This window comes from Elaeis guineensis, chromosome 7 (genome assembly GCF_000442705.2).
Source record: "Elaeis guineensis isolate ETL-2024a chromosome 7, EG11, whole genome shotgun sequence".
In the NCBI taxonomy this organism is placed as follows: domain Eukaryota; kingdom Viridiplantae; phylum Streptophyta; class Magnoliopsida; order Arecales; family Arecaceae; genus Elaeis; species Elaeis guineensis.
The window spans coordinates 102,758,408-102,777,211 of NC_025999.2; the positions used below are offsets into that span (position 1 = coordinate 102,758,408).

Consider the following 18,804-nt stretch of genomic DNA (forward strand, 5'->3'; position numbering starts at 1 on the left):
AACATGGATGAAGTGGATGGTATATCCTGGTTCACATACAATATTTGTATGCATGTTTCTTGGGTTGGTGGCATCCAAACTTGCAACAGCACCCTGCCTACTCTTTTCTTGATCTAAACCAACTCTTCCAGAAAAAAACTTTTAAATCTCAAAATCAAGTGATCGATCAAGAAGATGTGGAGGACAATGACTGAGTTATGGAAGCACGATGGTAGCACTACTCATTTGCCATGTATGGTATTCCATCATTAATTTTCTATCTCCAGTTTTTTTCTACCCTCAATGTCCCCACCTTCCCCTTCAATTCCTAATCCCTCTCTTTTACCTCTTTTTAATGGTTCTGGATTGATATATAGCCGTTTTATGTGGCCTTCTTCACACTCCAAAATCAAGTAGCGTCCAAAAGATATGAATGGTATTCTTGAGTCCCTTTTCAAGAAAATCTAACATCTCCAACCTCTTCATCAAGCTTATAATATTTTTGTCATTTTCCCTTTTCAATTAATGGGGTTATTAAGAAGGATTCTCTTAAAGGTGATGTGAAGGTAGACAATAACCAATGAATGAAGCTTGAATTATATCAATTTTAGTTAAGATGGATAATCACTCAGTTTTATTTTCACTATGGTCCAAGTTTTATCTGTGATTTCATGATGTGAGTTAGAGCACATATAATTGAGGTTGATGCGCTTTGAGTAGTCACAGGAAAATCTTTAAAGGTTGAGTTTATTCTAATTGCAAAAATCCACATAAGCTAATGTCATGGATTAGTCAGGTAGTTGATTACTTTGGATTGATCTGGTCTCAATCTATCCAAGTCAATAATCTGCAAAACAGTATTTTATTTTACTTTACTCCCTGCTGTTGGATTGATTGAATTTAATCATAGTAATTTTTTTTCTTAATTACTTCCCTAGTGTCTGGTTGCTTGGTCTATTGTCCTGCCGGACCTCCCGAATGTATTGATGATGGAGCCAATCCATGCTCCAATATTCGAACTTCAATTTTATACGCCTTCATTTTGGCGGGAGTCCTCGTTTCGTTTAATTATGTTTGGCGGGATTCGTACCTTCCAATCGCAAATAACATCATGCGACTTGGAGCGCGTGCGCGTCTCTCTCAGTCTCCCTCTCTCTCACACGCGCGAGCGCGCGCGCGCACACGGTAACAGCACCGAAAGCGGGAACCCAGTGGAAAGATTTAACGGGCCAGTTTCTTCACGTTTGATATTCCCGGTCTAACGTGCCATCGTTAGAGAACCGTCGGTTGGTCCAAAAAAAAAAAAAAAGCGTCGGTTCATTCTTCCAACCTAGCGTCCTAAATAAACCATCTCCTTCTTCCTATGCTCTCCTGCCGTGACTCCTGCTCTTCTCCACGAGTAAATCCCAAGCATAGCCCAGGGGACTGCAACCGCAGATTTCAAGCTTTTCTCAGATTGGATTTTATTATTTCAGTTGGTTTAAGAGTGCTTGATTCATCTGAAGAACGGGTTGGTGAGTGGACCGTATCCTCTTTTTGAATCGAGATTTCTCCTCCTAAACCCTTCCTTACATTGGAAATGGATTGTTTGATTGTGATATTTATGCATTGGGCACTTTAAAATCAAAATAATATGATACTTTGATGGATAAAATTTGACATTTGCACTGTACGATAAATTGGATAATGAGACTTTTGATCCTTACCTTTAAATAAAGAAGGAAAAAACAAAGAACACCACTAAAAATGAAAGAAGGCGGTTATTAAAGACGCTTCAAAATATCTGCAGACATATTGTATTGTACTCCATAGATACATACAGATTTATAGATTTGTTTTCATGGGTTTTTTGCTTGAAAGAGATGAGTACAGGGTCGATGAGCTCTGGCTAGATTCTGCTAAATCCCTCGCCACTTTCTGAGACCAACCCTTACCCACTGCCTAATAAGCCCTTGGATAATCAGAGACATGAGCTAGAGGAGTAAGCCACAAGATGAAGGTAAGCATGCGGATGAAAACAGAGCATTCACCTCCATAAATAGAGTTAAGAAACAAAGAACAGGGCTTGCTCGCTCCTCTGGCTCGCTCAAGATTTAAACCGAACCCTTATCGGGGTCGGGAGACGGTTACCGAACCAGGTTATCTTGTTACCAAAACGGAAAAAAGGGGGAGGCCTTCTCTGACGGGAATGAGACGATCCGTTAGATAATTTAATTTTATAGGACTCCAGCAGTCACGATACAATTAGCCCCGTTAGTGTATGTGTGAGAGGAAGCCACAAGCCTGACCGCACGCCACCCTCTCTTCTCTTCGCATGCCCTGCCCCCATTCACATCCCACCCTCCACCTCGTTAAATTCCCATCTCCTCAAAACCCAAACAAAATCGATCAATGGAAGACCAAGAGGATCGACGACAAGGCCAAGAGGAACAAGGAGAAGAAGGAGAGGAAGAGGGCGAGAGCAGCGAAGTTCTGAGGCCATCGCTGCCGATGGGGAGGGTGAAGAAGATAGTGAAGCTGGACCGGGAGATCAAGAAGGTGAACTCGGAAGCCCTCTTTCTCATCTCCCTCTCTACCGACCTCTTCCTCCGATCCCTCGCCTCCAGCGCCCGCGACGCCGCCCTCCTCAGCAAACGCCGCACCATCAAGCTCGACCACCTCCGCTCCGCCGCGTGCTCCCACCCTCCTACCTCCGACTTCCTCCTCGACTCCCTCCCCCGCCCTTCGCCTCCCTCCAAGCCGGCCGCTCGGCCCAGACCCGCCGCCGCCTCCGAGAAGCCCCTCCCTCCCGGTGCCCGCCGGATCGACGATTTCTTCCGGAAGCCGACGGCGGATTCTCAGTAATGACCTCATCTCATCATTCCTGGTACGCCACCGCCTCAGTTGTTTCTCGTCTTTCTTTCTTCTTTCTTTTTCTCCTGCAACGAATGCAATGCATGTATGTTCGTCTGATTGCGATTGGAGTGCCGGGAATTGGGATGGAGAGAGAACTTTCTCAAATGATGATACTGATGCCCTAGTCAATTAGGGTTTCATATTGAGCTCTTCATTGATGGGGATGATGGGGAATCGCTAATTAGCCTGATCCTTGCTTTTCTTCTTGCTCTTATTTTTATCTGATTTCTGACATTAATTATGAATGCGACCATATAGTTCCTGTTGTCACATTTTGCCGAGATTTGTTCTGCTAGCTGGTTAATCTTTTGGATTCTAGTGAAAATCTTCGAAATCTATATTCTATGGCTACTGGAACGTTTTTATTTTTTTTACTATGTATCAAAAGATTTTAAGTTTATTTTCCCCCTTAAAGGACCTCTTTGGGAAAATCTGGCAGGATAGACTGGAGATAGAGCGATCGCCTCGGGATAAAATCCGCTTCATGGGTAGGACTTAGAGACGGAACATAGATTTAGTGGTGACCAGCTCTTTTAACTGGTGCTTGAGTACAGAGTTTCACATCAATTTCGTGTCTCAATGTGAGCACGCCGAAGTGACCAGGTTTTCAGGCTACCACATCTGAAATTTAGATGCGTCGTGCCCTTGTTGGGGCAAAGGGCAGTAATGCATCAGGTCGGTCCATATACCTCCTAATTTGGTCTCAGAGGGGTTTGGATCGATCAGGTTGGGCTCAAATGTGTAAGACTTACCAGGTCTGTTGTTCTGAGTATGTAAGGACCCTTACCGTACTTGACACTCATCAGGGGTATGGCTGTGGTGATGCATTTCATGTCCTTCTGGATGGTGAAACTTCCTTGTCCTCGTCTATTGCATGCCTCATGTCTGTATTAATGATCAATGCTTCTGTCCATGCATCTTAGGCTACCTTTCCTAAATCACCAAGCTCGACCATCTCCATCCCCCCTTCCTCGGACACCTTTTGCTGCTTTTATCTTCCTACCAGAGTGTCTCTTTAGGCAATTGCCATTGCCCCTGCAAATAGCCACCCAACACTGATCTGCTGGAAACTAAGAAGGCCCGGTTGGATGCTACGTGATCTTAATGCTACCTCTTTTCACTTTTGATATTCTTTACCAATGTGGCAATTGATCTGGCCTTGCTGCTTGTTCTGACCAAAGGGCTTGACTTGTGATACCACAATGGCATCAATCCTCAATATCGCTAGGGTCTCCTTAGTCTATATATTATCAAACATAGTAATTTTTGGTTTGTATATATATTTTTTTATTTTGCTTTATTTTATTTTATTAGGAGAGCAAGGACATGAGGAAGTCCGGGCCCTATCAAAATTGGGGTCATCATGATCCAACACCTCATAACACCTCGTAACTTCACCAACTCAACTGGTTGGCACCCTCCGTTTGCTTTTAGTTCTTGAAATGAGCTATCTGCCTATTCCTTCTGCTTGGTTATTTCTATTTTGATTTCTGAGAGAAAAATCGTTAAATTAGTATTTCTTGGCACACATTGTTCAAAGAAGTGAGGTCTTTTGATGTTCACAGGAACCAAGTTAAAATTTAGGAGGTAAAAGTCACTAATTGTATATGGTTTAGTGAGTAATATCAAGCCTTTTCTTTTTAATGAAGTATTCTGCCTTCCTAATATTTATTATCAGACTAGAGAAGCCAGGGTCAGAAGAGCTATTCTAAGTGCTTATATAGAGGTGATCCATGCTGCAATGCTCTAGGCCAAAGTGTTGAAGGCATGCGTTAACAAAATATATAGCTGAAAAAACACTAGTAGGATTCTATATTTTTTTTTTAAAATCAAGTTATGGATACTATTCATAACACTCGACAGTTACCTGTATAAATTTTCACCATCCCCTTGAAACATCATGTCAGGCACTTGGTAGATGAATAGAACTTGGAAATGAAGCCAGTCCATCATTTGGAACTCCCTTTAACTTAAGAATGGAAGTGATCAGAAGGAGACAGATAGTTTGTTCAGGAAACTGGGCGCTGTATCTGGATAGTTCAGATGGAAATGAAGGTCAGTGTCAGTCCTACCAATTAGTAGAGGAATTTTGTAAAAGGTTTGCTTTTCTGTATGCGTCTTATCTTTTGTCTTTGTTTGTGTTTTGATTCCTCCTGTGGCATTTTTCATTTTAGTTAGAATTGTGAGGTGCTGTTTGCACCTCACATTTCTCTTGCATGTGACTTATTCTGTTTGTTTCCACCATAGAGAGAGCATTAGAGTATCGCATTTACTAGCTCGTGACTATGTTGATGCTTTGGAATACATTTTTGCGTATTTATTGTTTGTTCTTCAAGATCTGTTTGGAACTAATATCCTATGTCAAGATAGCTTTAGAGAACTAGTATTAAGAGTTCCCACAAAGGCCTTGTTCATCTTTTATTTCAACTTCAACTAGTTCCTGCCAACATAAAAATTTTCAAATCTCAGAGAAATCTTCATGAGTACCAAAGGTAAGCTTTACTAAGTGTTAACCTACTGCTTCCTCAGCCAATTTTCTACGGTAAGGCATTTTATCTTGATATTAGGATGGGGCGCACCGTTCCTTAAAATTTCACTGCAGGGGTCTTCGATATGCATTTAATTGGTCATAGAATTTTTGGTGAAATTCTTCCTTCATATGAAATCAGCTGCCTATGCTAAAATGGATGAGTGCTCATAACAGGAAAGCCAATAATTGCCATATATCTTGTTTTTGGATAAGGTCTTAATAACCCATATTATCAAATTAAGGACCCCCTTCAAAACCATTATTTATTATTATACTAGAAAAACCATTATTTTATCGTTTAGCTAATTTTGGATTTATGTGTAATAAATTAGTGTTGTAATGGTCTTCGTTTGCTGTCTTAGGGAATCAAGGCATTATTTTGCTCAAGTATTTGTCACTGAATAAAAATAACAATATTTAGCTGGTATGGATAAATAAATTTAATAATCTTACTTTGTTTAGATGAAATGTGAAATATGTAGGAGAACAGCAATCAAATAAGTCCTGTTACCCGTTTAAACGTGATGGAGGACCTCCAGTGCGGTCACTAGCAACAGCTATTTTCTAGCTTAATTTCTGAGGATTCCTTTTTGGTTATAGCGATGTGATCTTCTATAATGGGGCTTGTTATGTTCTGCTCCCACGGGTCCAGGGTCTCTCTCATCCTGGAAGGCGCGCTAGTTATCAATACTTCTACCTGATTATTCTCCGACTTTTGGGAACCAATAATCTCCACAGAGCTTGCAGAAAAACAACCACTTCACGATAAGAACTTCTGGTGGGTCCCAATGACTTACCTTGTCAGGTTAACATTGGTTCCATGGAACTGTGGGCGCTTGTCCTCCAAGTTTCATCGATTAGGATAGTATTTTACCTCTAATCGATGAACTTATTTATTTATTTTTTGTTCTTTTAAGCAGTGATGCTGCTTGAGAAAGACTGGGAAAAAGAAGCTCCAATTTCATAGTTTACTATATCTACAGACTCTGTTCAGTTTCAAGCATACATTTCATGGGATCCTCTTCTCCACCATTACAGTGCAGACTTCTTGGCCTCAAAAGCTGGCTCTGTTTTTGACTCTTTCGATATAAATTGGTGCTTCCATTTTTTAGTATCAGATGTCTTTTGGATCAATCCTTGCTTCCTCTTCAAAGAACTGGAACAAGAGAAGTATACCAACCTATAGGGGTAAATGGAAACTTAAAAAATATATATCTAAGATTGAGAGTCGCTTCCTGGTTTTTTTATGTTGTGTTTGTGCTTGATTTTTGAGAGATGCGATCAGGTGTGATTGACAATCATCCTTGAAATCGAAGCTCTTTTACTCATCTTTTAAAATTATATTGTTTTCAAAACAAAATTTTGTAATTACATTGTTTTCTTTTTTGATGGAAAGGTAATCACGTTGCTTTCAAAAGAAAATTTTCTTCATCATATAAAATTTATATAATTATAAAAGTAGGAATGTCAAAAGTACATGCATACAAGGAACTAGGATAAGTGCCATCTAGGTTAATATGTTTCTTTTGCATTAATAGTGAACATGATGCGGAAAACCTTCCAGCGATAAGCTATAGTATTTTGATGACCTATGAAATGGCAATAGTTTGATGGTACAATTGTTTGTCAGCGGCCAATAATAATCTTCAACACTTTCAACCTAGGTAAGTCACTTTGTTAGCATCAAGAATCAAACCATGGTTGTGAATGTATGATCTTTTTTTTAATACTATCTTGTGATCAAATTAAAGATAGTTATGGCTTTAGGGTCACATTGGTAGACGTCAAGCTAGATTCAACTTTAGCTCGCTTTGAAATATAATATGGTTAACTTGAGCTTGGTTTGAGCATATTTTGAGTTACGAAGCCCTAGCTAGAGCTTGGCCGTTTATTGCTGTGCCAGCTCAAGCTCTGATCAAGAGTAAATGGGCAAGGGTAAGAATTGGTTGTCATATTGGAGACGGAGAGGGGCGAGTTTAGACAAGATGGGAGATGGAAATTGGAGATCAAGTACCATCAGCAAAAGGCTCTTAAGAGAGAGAGGTAAAAATTAAAATGGTGAATGGAAGAGATGGGAAAGGGTCACCATGATTCCCAAGAGTCTTCCAGAGAGCTACGAGAACAACATGGAGAATTAGGATTGGGGGCCTGTGTTGCCTTGGTATCGGGCTATAGAGAGAGGGGTAGTTCGTTCCCTCGTAGTTGTTGAAAATGCTTGGAGGGGAATTAGTGTAAGCGATGCAACGTCTTTTAATCTCGGGGAGAACTGGTAAAGAGAATGGGAGAGGCTGGTGTCTAGGGCATCTCATCCGTTTATTTATTCTCCCATCGTCCTGCAACAATGAGCCACTAATGGAATTATACTATATATCTTATTTTATTTTTTTCGGTAAATATATCTTATTTATATATAATTAATTAATCTAAGCTAAATATGAGCTGGATGGATCTGGCATGCTTTCAGTTTATTTATTTTTCGAGTGCAAAATTATAGCTCATGTTCTACTATCAATCAAGTTAATTTTGGGCTGAATTCTAAAGTGAATGAAAGTTGCTTGCGAATAACCCTATCTGCTAGACAGCCCTGTTTGCCAATGATGAATTAGTACTTAAAATATGGGGTTTGGTAATCTTTTTGGTCCGAGCTTCATGGTTGCGCATAATCTCTATCATGAAGAACAAAATTTCCAACTTTTCTGGCTGAGATTAATCAACATCCAAATCGATGCATCATGCTTTTTATTTTTCGCTAATTGAAATATTAAAAGCCATTGTACTTCGATCTGGCAACCAGCAAAGGGCAACGATATATATTCTAGATCCAATCACAAGCCTAAATTAGAGTATTAAAAAACAATTGCATAAAGGCAATGTTCGTCCTATGCCGACGTAGTAGATGTATTAGTCTTCTTCATCCTTTTTTTTTTTTTTTGGTAAAGAGATGTATTAGTCTTATGGAAGCTTCATGAACAGCTGCATCAGGGGATGTAACATAGTTTCGGATACACTGCCAAATGTGCAACTTAATCTTTAACTTCAACATTCTAACATATTATTATTCTCTTGGAATGAAGAAATCTTGGTAAACTATTGGAGCCTATGTAAGGGTCCACAGGATGGGCTCCAAGGAGACTGTGCTCTGTTTGCTCCTAGGCACTTTTCGAGTTCATGACGTAGTTCGTTTCCAGACCTGCATGTCGCTTTGCATCTAACGTATCGAGCGTTGAGCTGCTCGAGAAGAAGGATGCTGCGAGAAACTTAACATGAGTGGTGGAGGGGCATTTGATGATGCGGATGTTTTTATCGTGGTGTTTACGCCTCAGATTTAAGTTGCCACAGAGCTGTCCTTAATCTACCCTATTTCATCTTGATGAAAGGAAATTGATGGTGAGCGCGTTTTTGTAAATTGCGACTCCATCTATCTAATTGTCCAAGCCCCTCTCCATCCAGTGGTGGTCATTGGAGTACATAACTCATATGATAAGGTCCATCACGTGTTGCTTGCTCATGATTAGAGAGGGTCGTGATTCACCTCGTTCCCATGTCCGGGTCTAATCAGGCAGCCTCGTCATTTCAGAGGCGACCCGTTGTCTGGGACACGTGCTGCGAATTGAGTTGCCTGGGACGCATATAAAGGTTGGCAGAAGGGAGCCACATGTTTAGGCAGGAGCGACTGAGAAGATGAAGGAAAGCAATAGCGCAGGTAGGCAGCAAAATGCCGCATGCTTATTTATGCCTTGCTTTTGCTTTGTTGGATTCTTATGTTGCTGTTGATTCTAATAGGAAAATGCTAACGCAAGAATCTGTGATTGACTGAGCTGGAGGTGAGGTCCCCATTGTATACTGCACCAATGCCACATTAGCCCGACTAGTTGAACAATAATCTGGAGGGTGATTGGTAGCCGCATTCATTTTAATATCACCAATAAAAATTTCTATATCTTACTGTTAGAGAAGAAAATATCCAGAGTTTTTGCACTAGAATGGGAAGAGCTCTCTTCAAAATTCCAATCCCGTTCGAGATATTAAATTAAAATGTCTATTATTTCATTCCAATTTAAAGGTTTTTTTTTTTTTTGGTAATAAGTGATGGACACAGATTTATTGATGATTAACTATTTTTTTCCAATCTGCTCCTATGAAAATCTCATATCTTTATCTTTTTGTTTATTTATTTAATTATTGATAAGTTTTCTACACACATACGGTGACGTGTTCAATCCCCTGCTGTGGTGGGCTCTTCGATCAGAATTTGTTGCTTGTCTTGCCGTCAAATTATTTATTTGAGGAGTGCTTGATTTGAAAGCCGCTCTCTTGCACCCTTTTGAGAAGATCTACGAGGGGAAATGATTGTAAAATTGCAACAGAATTTGGTATTCTCATTGTATTTGACATTACAGCAGGAGCTATTCTCTGCTATATATATGTATATATGTAAGCGGAAGGAAAATGAACTTCCTGAGAAATTCCAAAATTTTGAGAACTCCGGAATTCCGGCACGCAGGGATGGATCATAAGCACCGAGTCTTCCGAACCGCCGAAACCATAAGAAGGTACTGCTGGTTTCTTCCTCTCTTTCAAGGAAAAAAAAAAAGGAAAAAAGGAAAACTATATTAAATTGATGACGCTTGTTAGCAAGGGTAGCAGCAGAAGTGCGACGAGCATCGTCCCCAGGAGAATGGCCATGCAATACCACTTCCTGGAGCTCTTCTGGTACTCCCTGGCCGTCACCAACTCCTCCGTCCCCCTCCTGACGAAGGAGTTGGCATGCGCGACGTGGCTTTCGATATCGTTGAGCTGGTGGCCCTGCGCCTCCACCAGTGCCGCCATGTCCAGGAACACCTGGTGCAGGTCCAGCAGGCTCTTCTCGATCTCCTTCACCGCGTCGTGCCGCTCTTGGATCTCCGAGATGGTGTCCATGATCTGCCCTCGCCCTTGCTCTTGGATCGCCTTCTGGAGGAACGTCTCGCTCTCCCCCGACGAGATGAGCGCCTCGATCGTCTGCTCGTCCGCCTGCTCCCCGGTCACCGTGTAGTACCGCCGCCCCACCGTCTCCTTGTATTCCGCGGCGATCCTCGTTCTCAGACCCTGGAAGTCGTCCATCAGGTCCTTGAGCTTCTTTCCCAGCCCGCTCACAACGGACGTCCGCGTGCGGTCTGCCGACGAGCCGGGCCCGCACCCAGGGAGCTTCCGGTGGGCGATGTTGGCCCGGTCGAGCGCCTCGAGCTTCCCCTTCACGGCCTTGGCGCGGCGGAGCACCTGCTCGATGTCGGCGTCCATGCGCGCCCGGACGTCCTTCATGGTGTTGGCATTGTGGACCGTCTTGCTCTCCTCGTTCGCCTCCTGGAGCCGGCGGTAGAGCTTCTCGAGCCCACGCAGGTCGTCCTTCACGTTCTCGACATCCTCGAAGAATTTGTCGAGGTTGACGCTCTCCTTGCCGGCCTCCCCCATTCCGCCCATCATGCCGGACTCCATCTCGTCCAGGTGGGCCTGCTGCTTCAGGTCCGTGTACTTCTTGAAGGAGCTCGTAGAGAAGAGGTCGTTCATTTTTGATATATGGAATTAATGTTGATCGATATTGTGGAGTGGAGCAAATAAAAGGACTGCCTCCTAGAAAAAGATTATATATATGTAGTAATGAAGGTGACCGGCCGGTGGGCTACTTCATCTTCCTCGTAGCCAGGGGAGGCCAATTGGGCTCATCTCAGGGTGGTTGTTTTGTACGAGGAGCTGAAGACGTTGGACCCAGGAGGAGGGAAGAGTGGTTTCCGGCGCGGGGTGGTGGCGATCGGAGGGAGAGAGCGGCATGAGAGAGAGTGAGATGGTAGTGGGCAACGGCAGCCGAATCTAATTAGGCCAACCCAGAAAAGGAGAGGCCGCTCGCTCAGGAGGTAAGGGGAAGCGATGGTTTCTTGGTTTCGTTGGGGAAAAGAAGAGGGAGGGTGGCTGCCATTTGGCCAGGCCACTCGAACGCTCCGACAAAAGCTGACGTCCGAACACACAAGGGCCTGCGTTGACCGGGTTTCGGGTGGACCCCGGTCGCGGGTCTTCCCTTCGCCTGAGGTTGGAAATAACCCACTGGATCCGGGGGCCGGTCCAGGTGTGTGAACAGCACTACGAGTATTCTTCATCACCAAAACTTCCGGCAATTTGCATAGAATTTGGTGCGTGTTTGTCACTTATTCACGTAATAAGGTTGATAGCATCATTTGCTACTATGCGAAGACTTCATCTGTTGCCAATGTTGAGCGGTGGTGGGCAGGTAAATATCGCTCCGTGGGGAGAAAAAAAGGATAATCAACTGAGATAAAAACATTTTAGAATACCTGGCGCTATCGATGTACTTATGCGTCACATTATATAATAGAATCAAAACAGTTCCCAACAGAAGGAATTCATGTGAAAGCTAAATTAAAAATTTGAATAATCAGCAGAATACCAAGACCTAATGAAATATTAGTCTTGTATTTCAGAAAAAAAAAAGAAGAAGAAAAACTTAAAACTAATGTTGCATTCAATTTTAGGACCTTGATCTCTATTCTTAACCTTTTTCTAAGAAAAAATTCACATTTTCTCTAACAAGACTGAACTACATTTTTTTTTATATATATTAAAATTTTCGTCAGTTCTTTACTATCTTTCTGGCCGCTTTGAAAGTTTACCATTTATCTGTCATTCATGTTCGACAATTTTAACGACATTTCCTACTATCATGTTCCAGTAGTGATAGTTATTTTTGCCACTTTAATATCTGCCTTGAAAATGTTCATGACACTTCTCATTATCATGTTTTAGTATTGCAAGCCTGACTTGTATCAAAGAGTCCTAATAAACTGGTCCCCCAACCAGGTCAAGCTCTCGCACAAGATCAAGTTCCGATGAGAAGCTGCATAAAACCAAAATGCCGGCCTGAAACCAGTTGGGGTCCTGGGGCCGGAGGTACGGCGCAGAATAATGCTAAACAACGATAACAGCGGCACCAAATATTCATTGCATGATCATATCTAGTCTCTACATGTTAAATTGCACATAACAATGTTATTAATCCCATGTGCATGTAATCATTCTTCATTCCTGGATATATGGAGCTAAGAGTTGCTTTGATGACAATAAACCCAACCATCAGGCATATGCAACCATTTTGCAGGCCCATTGCAACCACCAGAAAACCTTTTGACCAATGTTTCCCAGGCAAAAGCATTTAATTGCAAATAGCAAGGACATAAAGCCCCAGGCATGGCCTAGCTAAGTTTTGTCATCCAAATGATACATTAACTTGATATTTGCCTCAGAGTCATATGAGAGAACCCAAAACTATTGAGCCTTCTGAGCTTTACAAATATCAGCCCATGAAATCTTCACACTCATTAAAGCATATAAACTAAATATTGCATAAACCGACAAACATCAGAAGATTACAACTTGCATTTATTAAAGCATATTTCTTTTATTACATGAATGATAACAACCAACATGAGATTTTCTCATATTAAAAGTAACCCAAAAAAAAACACCAGGACAGCCTTCAGTTTATTAAAAATAGCTGCATTATTTTACAACAATCACATTTATTATCTAATTTCAGTGTTGAAGAACCCATGTCAATATATATACAGCGGGCTCTAACATTCAATATAAGGCGCAGAAAACAATCAATTCAACTAGTTCCCAGTGCAGCAGGCTTCCTCAACCAGTACTGCTGAAACCTCTGCTTCGCATACTCCATATAATCGAATTCAATATCATTCACATGTTCCTGCAGATAAATGGATAAATGAATTGAAAACGTCGACACCAACTGCCATGAACATGAGAAATAGATGACTTACTGATATTATCCCCCACAGGCCCCAAACAAGATGACTTGCAAGAGCATATTTCTCAATAAGTTGCAGTAAATTGTCAACTTCCACCTGATTGGGTGTTTCACCTATAGATAAAAGAATAGAGTCCAAGAAAACTTTAACAGGGCAAAGGAAGGATTTGTTTCTTTTGGCAGGGGCAAATAAACTAGAAGCGAGGTGGAAAAGCAGAAATAAAATTGAAATCTGATAGTGACAAAAGTAGAGTAATTGATTTGCTCAGCTATTTCGACCAAAAAAAAAAATTTAGAAAAATATCTTATAAAAAACACCTGGCAGGACAAATATTGAAATCCATCCGGTTAAATGTGAGGTTTATAATGCCACCGCATCCATTTTGCTAGCAACATACCATGTTGTTAACATCTAGTGGATCTGAGGACATGTTTTCCGGTCCACCATGGGCCTCAAAAAACCAGCTTGGCTGCAAAAACTTGTTACAGTCGCATGATCCTGATGATATATTAAATGAACAAACTCATGCGCCCATCAAAAGACAACCGAGTTGTTTCCAAGACATGAAGAGTTTTTTCTTATTATTTCTAATTGGAAGACTTGATTTAAATTCCCCTTGACACTGATTGCACAAATCCTATGCGGACCACATAATGTTTTAAACTCCAGATGGTTGTCATGCTTACCGCTTCCTACTTGATATACAATGGCAAAACCTCAACTCATCAGTCTACCATGTTAAGCGAGCAATAATTCGGGGACACATGAACGCATTTAAAATGGCAACAAATTTATATCTTCCTAACTCATTATCTCAATGTCAAGATCACCACCTTGTTCTGTAATTCAACCTTCATAATGTGAAAAGATTTAGAATCTGTGTGAAATTTAAACTTATTGGTTCTAATATCATGTACACCCTTACAGCACTTCATCTGTTGATGCATGAATGGAATGCTCAAGACTGCTTAAGGTTGTGAGGGTTATTTCAATCTCCTGTGGAGGTATAGCTTGAACCAAAAATATAAGTTTTCATCAGGTGTTTTATGCAGCCTGTGAACAGATTACCTGACGAAATCAGATATGTCTGCACAAATCTCTTGCGTTCGTCATGATCTGTTGCCAAAAAGATTAGAACCAGAAAGTAAAATCCAGTTTGAGGGCCTGAATTTCAATGTGATTGCAAATTGAATACCAAGAAATACAAACCTGGGTATTTATTGAAATCCAAAATGTGAGGGGTCTCTGTATGGTAATCAGCAGCCATCTCACAAAAGTGATTGGCAAGATCGTATGCAATGGGGTTGAAACTTGCATACTCGTAGTCCTAGAAATTATAAAAATAACAGAATGATGAGAGGTGGATAACATGGACACCCTACAAAACTTCTTAGGTGTCTGCTTTTGGTCTGTTGTTGAGAGGTCAAGAAAAAATATTAAATCAGAGTGCTGGCTATGCAAGAAAATGGCTCTGATTATATCATTGATGCATCAAGAAGCAAGGTTCCAACCTATCAACAAATTATGTAACAATAGATAAGCAAACACCAAAGTAAGGATGAAGATACAATTGCTATAGTACATAAAACCAGTTAACAAGCCAAACTTTTCATATCCTTCCACAAGCAGACCTTGGTACTAGAAACTTCTAGTTACGGTGGCATACCCACTTTAGAAACTCATCCTTGCACCAGCTTGCTAAGCAACACATATACCCTCCCACAAGCAGCCACACCAGAACTTGGTAGCTAGAAACTTCGAATTAGGGTGGCATACCTGCTTTAGAAACTCATCCGCTTAAGCAACACACACCACATACACATACATATATGTGAACATACACACACATATATGTATGTGCATATGTATAACTTGAGAGACTGATTTCTGCTTACACACACCCACTTTCACTTCCAGCAACTAAGAGCCAGACTACCCGAAGATTTCCTCACCATAAACAAATAATCACTAGAAGAACAACCACCCGGGAGGGGCACATTAAAGAGTACTGAAACTTTCTTTCATTCATATTCTCGCACCATATACACGCAGGACAGAACCAATATATTGCCTATGCAGGTAATTTTCACATGAAGAATGATGATTAGCAAAGTAATTTTTCACATCTTAGACAACCCATAATACAAGATAGCCCAATTATACGCATACATATGGACACGCACACAAATTTACTCATACAGATTGACTGTTGGGATAATGTGATTCAAATAGGACTTCTCAAGAAAACATACTTCACCTTATCACAAGACAAACTTCTGACCTACTAAAGATTGACATAACTAACATTTACATCTTACTGAGTTGTTAACTGTTCCATTCTCTACAGAGCAAACTGTTTTTGATTTTTATAATATTTTCGAACTTTTGAAGTTATACTGCAAAATGAAATATACTAAAATCCTAAAACGCAAATGTTCCTTGGTCTGCATCACTCTCCTATGATTGGTAGGGGAAGAAGAACAAATAGAAAAGGATAGCAAAAAGATCTGACTCATCATTGGCAGTGTAATGCCTAGTTTGGGAGTGTATACCACAAAAGTAGGATCAACACCCACCATGCTTTTCACGGCTTAAAACCCTTATAGCTCCTATTGGAACTTCCTGACCAAGCTGTAATAACAATTCCTCCGTATGAGATGGAATTCTCCCCGGGAAACACAACTTGGTGTGAAACCAAATTTAAAGATACAAGTTAGGACACCTAAAGGAACTGATACTCCACTTAGCTAATCCCAGACAAATACTGGACCAACAAACCCAATGTCCTGCATGTAGATCGATCTAACTGAAGTGTAACTCCAAAAGTATCAATTTTTTCACTTAATTAGTAGTATAAAAATGGAATAAGGATTAAAATGAAACAGAACTGGAAACTAGCTATATTGTATCTCAGAAATAAGAAATTCCACTTTTCTTGGGAAGTTTCTGTTATAAGTTTTTCTGAGACCATCATCAGGAGATGGAGAAGCAAAAATGGAAGTCTGAAAAGTTCATGTTTTAAGCAATTGGCTAGAAGAGCCTGTATACTAGTATGTAATAGAGAAAGGAACTTACTATTATAGTTACTTGTCGGGTCTCCTCATCAATCATGATATTCCCATACTGGAGATCATTATGACAGAATCCCATTCTCTGATCTTTCCCAGACAATAAATTTTCTAAAATAGTTATCTCCTCCTCTAGGGTATCCAAGAGGAATTCTTTAGCTTCTTCAGCAGAACACAAATCTTGAGCTGTTTTAAGCCAATTTCTGAGATAGAGAGAGACGATATAAACTATCAATCACATGACCATTCAAAATTTAATCCTAAAGTTTGATGAGTAATTAAAACATACCTCAATCTTTCCCATAAGAATACATTCCTTGGACCAGGCATGTCAAGGTCATGAAACTCCCTTAATTTTGATGCTATAAGAGCTGATATTTCTCGGTCCCGCAGATCACCTGCAGAGAGTGTCTGCAATAGCAAAATCAACACGACCATTCACAATATTGATAGACAAATTGTGAAATAGCAAAATCTGAATAAAAGGCAAGTGGATGCTATATAAAACCAGATTTACAAATCGGTGCAAGTAATAACTTGCAAGTAAGTCCAGGTACGTTGCTACCTTACCCACTTAGATACTGGAAGATGTCATAGTCTCTGCCCTTTTTAAGTAAAGCACCATTTTACTCTATAAAAAAATAAAGCACTTAAGCTGAGATTGATCCTACATTTTTTCTGAGATCATCTATTCAACAATATACGAATACACCTTATACCAGGTTTCATAATATATGGAAGGAATGTTCCACCTTTCGAAGTAAATTTGCCAGATCTTCTCTCGAGAAGTAGCTATAAACAAAGTTTTCCGACTGTTTGGTACTATACTACCATATATCCACATAGAGTTTCCCATATTTGCCCAATTGCTAAGATTATTCAGTGGAAACTATTCGCAATAATAGCATCAGGGACAGTATAAAGAATAAAGCAGTAAAGTAAGTTAAGTACAAAAAAAAAAAAAGGTAGAAAGCTTCTTGACCCCATAAGCACCGGAAGCGTCGACCTTTTCGATTGAATAGTAAGTGAAGAAAATATTCCCCAAAAAAAGAGTTCAAAATAGACATGTTAATGGCAACACATTGATCTTATAGTGAAAGTAATAAATATCAAAAGATCCAGCTTGAAAAAAATAGAAAGAAAGAAAGAAAATATGTTCAAACACAACCCTGCCCAGACAATTCCTGCTTGAAAATATTAATGTCTTCAAAACGAGAATTTAATGACAAAGTCAAATGATCAATTATACATACCTCATCTAATCATATGTTAAAACAACTAATATCCAACAGAGCAATCAAAGAAATCGGCATGCGCCTACGGATTAAAAGATTAAAAAATGAAAAACTTTTTACTTTTTACGAAATTAGGAATACCCTGGCGTTGATGAATTCCTCGATCCGGCCATTCGGAAAGCGCCCAAGAAGCCGCGGCCCCTGTCCATGCCTCGACATGCACTCGAACGTCCGGACCTCGTTCTCTCGGTCGAAGAAGACATCGACCCCCTCGCCGTAGATCCGGACCAAAACCTTTCGAGAGACACCGTCCTTCCTCTCTGTGGGCCAGTTGATCTGGTAGACCTCGTTGGTCATCGCCCCCTTGAGATGCACCACCTCCAAATCCTTGGAGTCGGCCACGTCGCTCCATCCCGTCGCCAAGTTGTCAAGAATCCTCCGCGCCTCCTTCGGGATCCTCTCCACGGAGTCAGTGGCGCTGCCTACCTCAACCACCACCATTATTCTCGTACCAGGACAGGGACAGCTTGAATGAAACGAAAAAACAATGGAAAAAACAGCAAAAAAAAAAAAAATCCAAACTTTTGCGCTGATCTTTCTTCGAAATAGAAAAAATTGCCTCCAAAATCCCGAAAGATCAAACGAAGGAAAGATTCAGCAGTGACGAAATGTAGAGAGAGATATAACCCGAGCACGGGTTTCTTCTTTGCTTCCGTGGAACCCTAACCCGATGAATAGAGAAGGGATGAAGGAAGGGTGCAAGGATCCAGCCTGATAAATAGACGTCGATGGAAACGGCATCAAGAACGGCCAAAAAACGTTAAAATATAAGGGAAAAAGTTTTGCCGAAACAGAGAGGCAGAAGTACCACCGGACGGACGGTTTTGGTTCGGGACACGTGTTGGGTCGAGGAGGCTCCGGCTCTGGGACGTGGGAGACGTGGAGCTGGGAGGTTTGCGGCGAGCCTCGGCGAGTTCGTCTCTGCTTTCTTCTTGGTGTCGCGATGGCAGCGGGAGCAGCTTTTCTTCTAGGCCGCAGAGCGTGGAGCCCCTCAGGTTCTGGCACGTGTGCTTACCGGATGTGGGCCCTGATACCACCGTGCATCCTGTACCGCTGATGCCAATGAATAAGATAACATACGGATTTTATTAAATACATACCATATCCATCCTACCCATCATTTCAAACCCTCATCCTACCATATAAATAGCATCATATCCTATCCATGATTCATCGAAACAAATACATAACACAAATATCATCAAATTAAATATATTTTA

The 18,804-nt window shown here is 40.9% G+C and overlaps 3 protein-coding genes across 9 annotated transcripts; 1 reads left to right on the forward strand and 2 right to left on the reverse strand.

Moving 5' to 3' along the window:
- Positions 1-2,239: 2,239 nt before the first annotated feature.
- LOC105047912 (uncharacterized) lies at positions 2,240-9,946 on the forward strand. Of its 5 annotated transcripts, none has more exons than XR_012142573.1 (3): positions 2,240-2,845; positions 4,782-6,182; positions 6,325-9,946. XR_012142573.1 is itself a non-coding variant. In XM_010927044.4 (2 exons), exon 1 carries the CDS (start codon positions 2,371-2,373, stop codon positions 2,821-2,823), a length of 453 nt encoding a protein of 150 aa, XP_010925346.1. In that variant the 5' UTR covers positions 2,240-2,370; the 3' UTR covers positions 2,824-2,845; positions 6,325-9,946. The 5 variants fall into 5 exon arrangements, 3 of the variants coding, with proteins under 3 accessions (XP_010925346.1, XP_073116682.1, XP_010925347.1); XR_012142574.1 differs by having other exon boundaries at positions 5,887-6,182; XM_010927044.4 differs by lacking the exon at positions 4,782-6,182.
- On the reverse strand, positions 9,928-10,951 carry LOC105047913 (syntaxin-124). Its single transcript, XM_010927047.4, has one exon. It carries the CDS (start codon positions 10,949-10,951, stop codon positions 10,013-10,015), a length of 939 nt encoding a protein of 312 aa, XP_010925349.1. The 3' UTR covers positions 9,928-10,012.
- A 1,859-nt stretch (positions 10,952-12,810) lies between these two features.
- Positions 12,811-18,549, reverse strand: LOC105047911 (probable choline kinase 2). 3 transcript variants are annotated; one of them, XM_019851532.3, is made up of 8 exons: positions 18,393-18,549; positions 17,666-18,295; positions 16,579-16,700; positions 16,297-16,492; positions 14,431-14,548; positions 14,290-14,337; positions 13,234-13,334; positions 12,811-13,160 (listed from the first exon to the last, which is right to left on the reverse strand). In XM_019851532.3, exons 2-8 carry the CDS (start codon positions 18,023-18,025, stop codon positions 13,062-13,064), a joined length of 1,044 nt encoding a protein of 347 aa, XP_019707091.1. In that variant the 5' UTR covers positions 18,026-18,295; positions 18,393-18,549; the 3' UTR covers positions 12,811-13,061. The 3 variants fall into 3 exon arrangements, with proteins under 3 accessions (XP_019707091.1, XP_073116684.1, XP_073116683.1); XM_073260583.1 differs by having other exon boundaries at positions 18,396-18,547; XM_073260582.1 differs by having other exon boundaries at positions 17,666-18,537.
- Positions 18,550-18,804: the final 255 nt, after the last annotated feature.

Bases quoted from the DNA above. Each gene is read 5' to 3' on its own strand.
- LOC105047911 (XM_019851532.3), bottom strand. From the start codon at position 18,025: ATGGTGGTGGTTGAGGTAGGCAGCGCCACTGACTCCGTGGAGAGGATC. The intron at 14,549-16,296 runs GTAAGTTCCTTT...TATAATTTCTAG, and splicing joins CCCGACAAGTAACTATAATA to GACTACGAGTATGCAAGTTT. The intron at 14,338-14,430 runs GTTTGTATTTCT...TTTTGGCAACAG, and splicing joins GGATTTCAATAAATACCCAG to ATCATGACGAACGCAAGAGA.
- LOC105047913 (XM_010927047.4), bottom strand. From the start codon at position 10,951: ATGAACGACCTCTTCTCTACGAGCTCCTTCAAGAAGTACACGGACCTG.
- LOC105047912 (XM_010927044.4), top strand. From the start codon at position 2,371: ATGGAAGACCAAGAGGATCGACGACAAGGCCAAGAGGAACAAGGAGAA.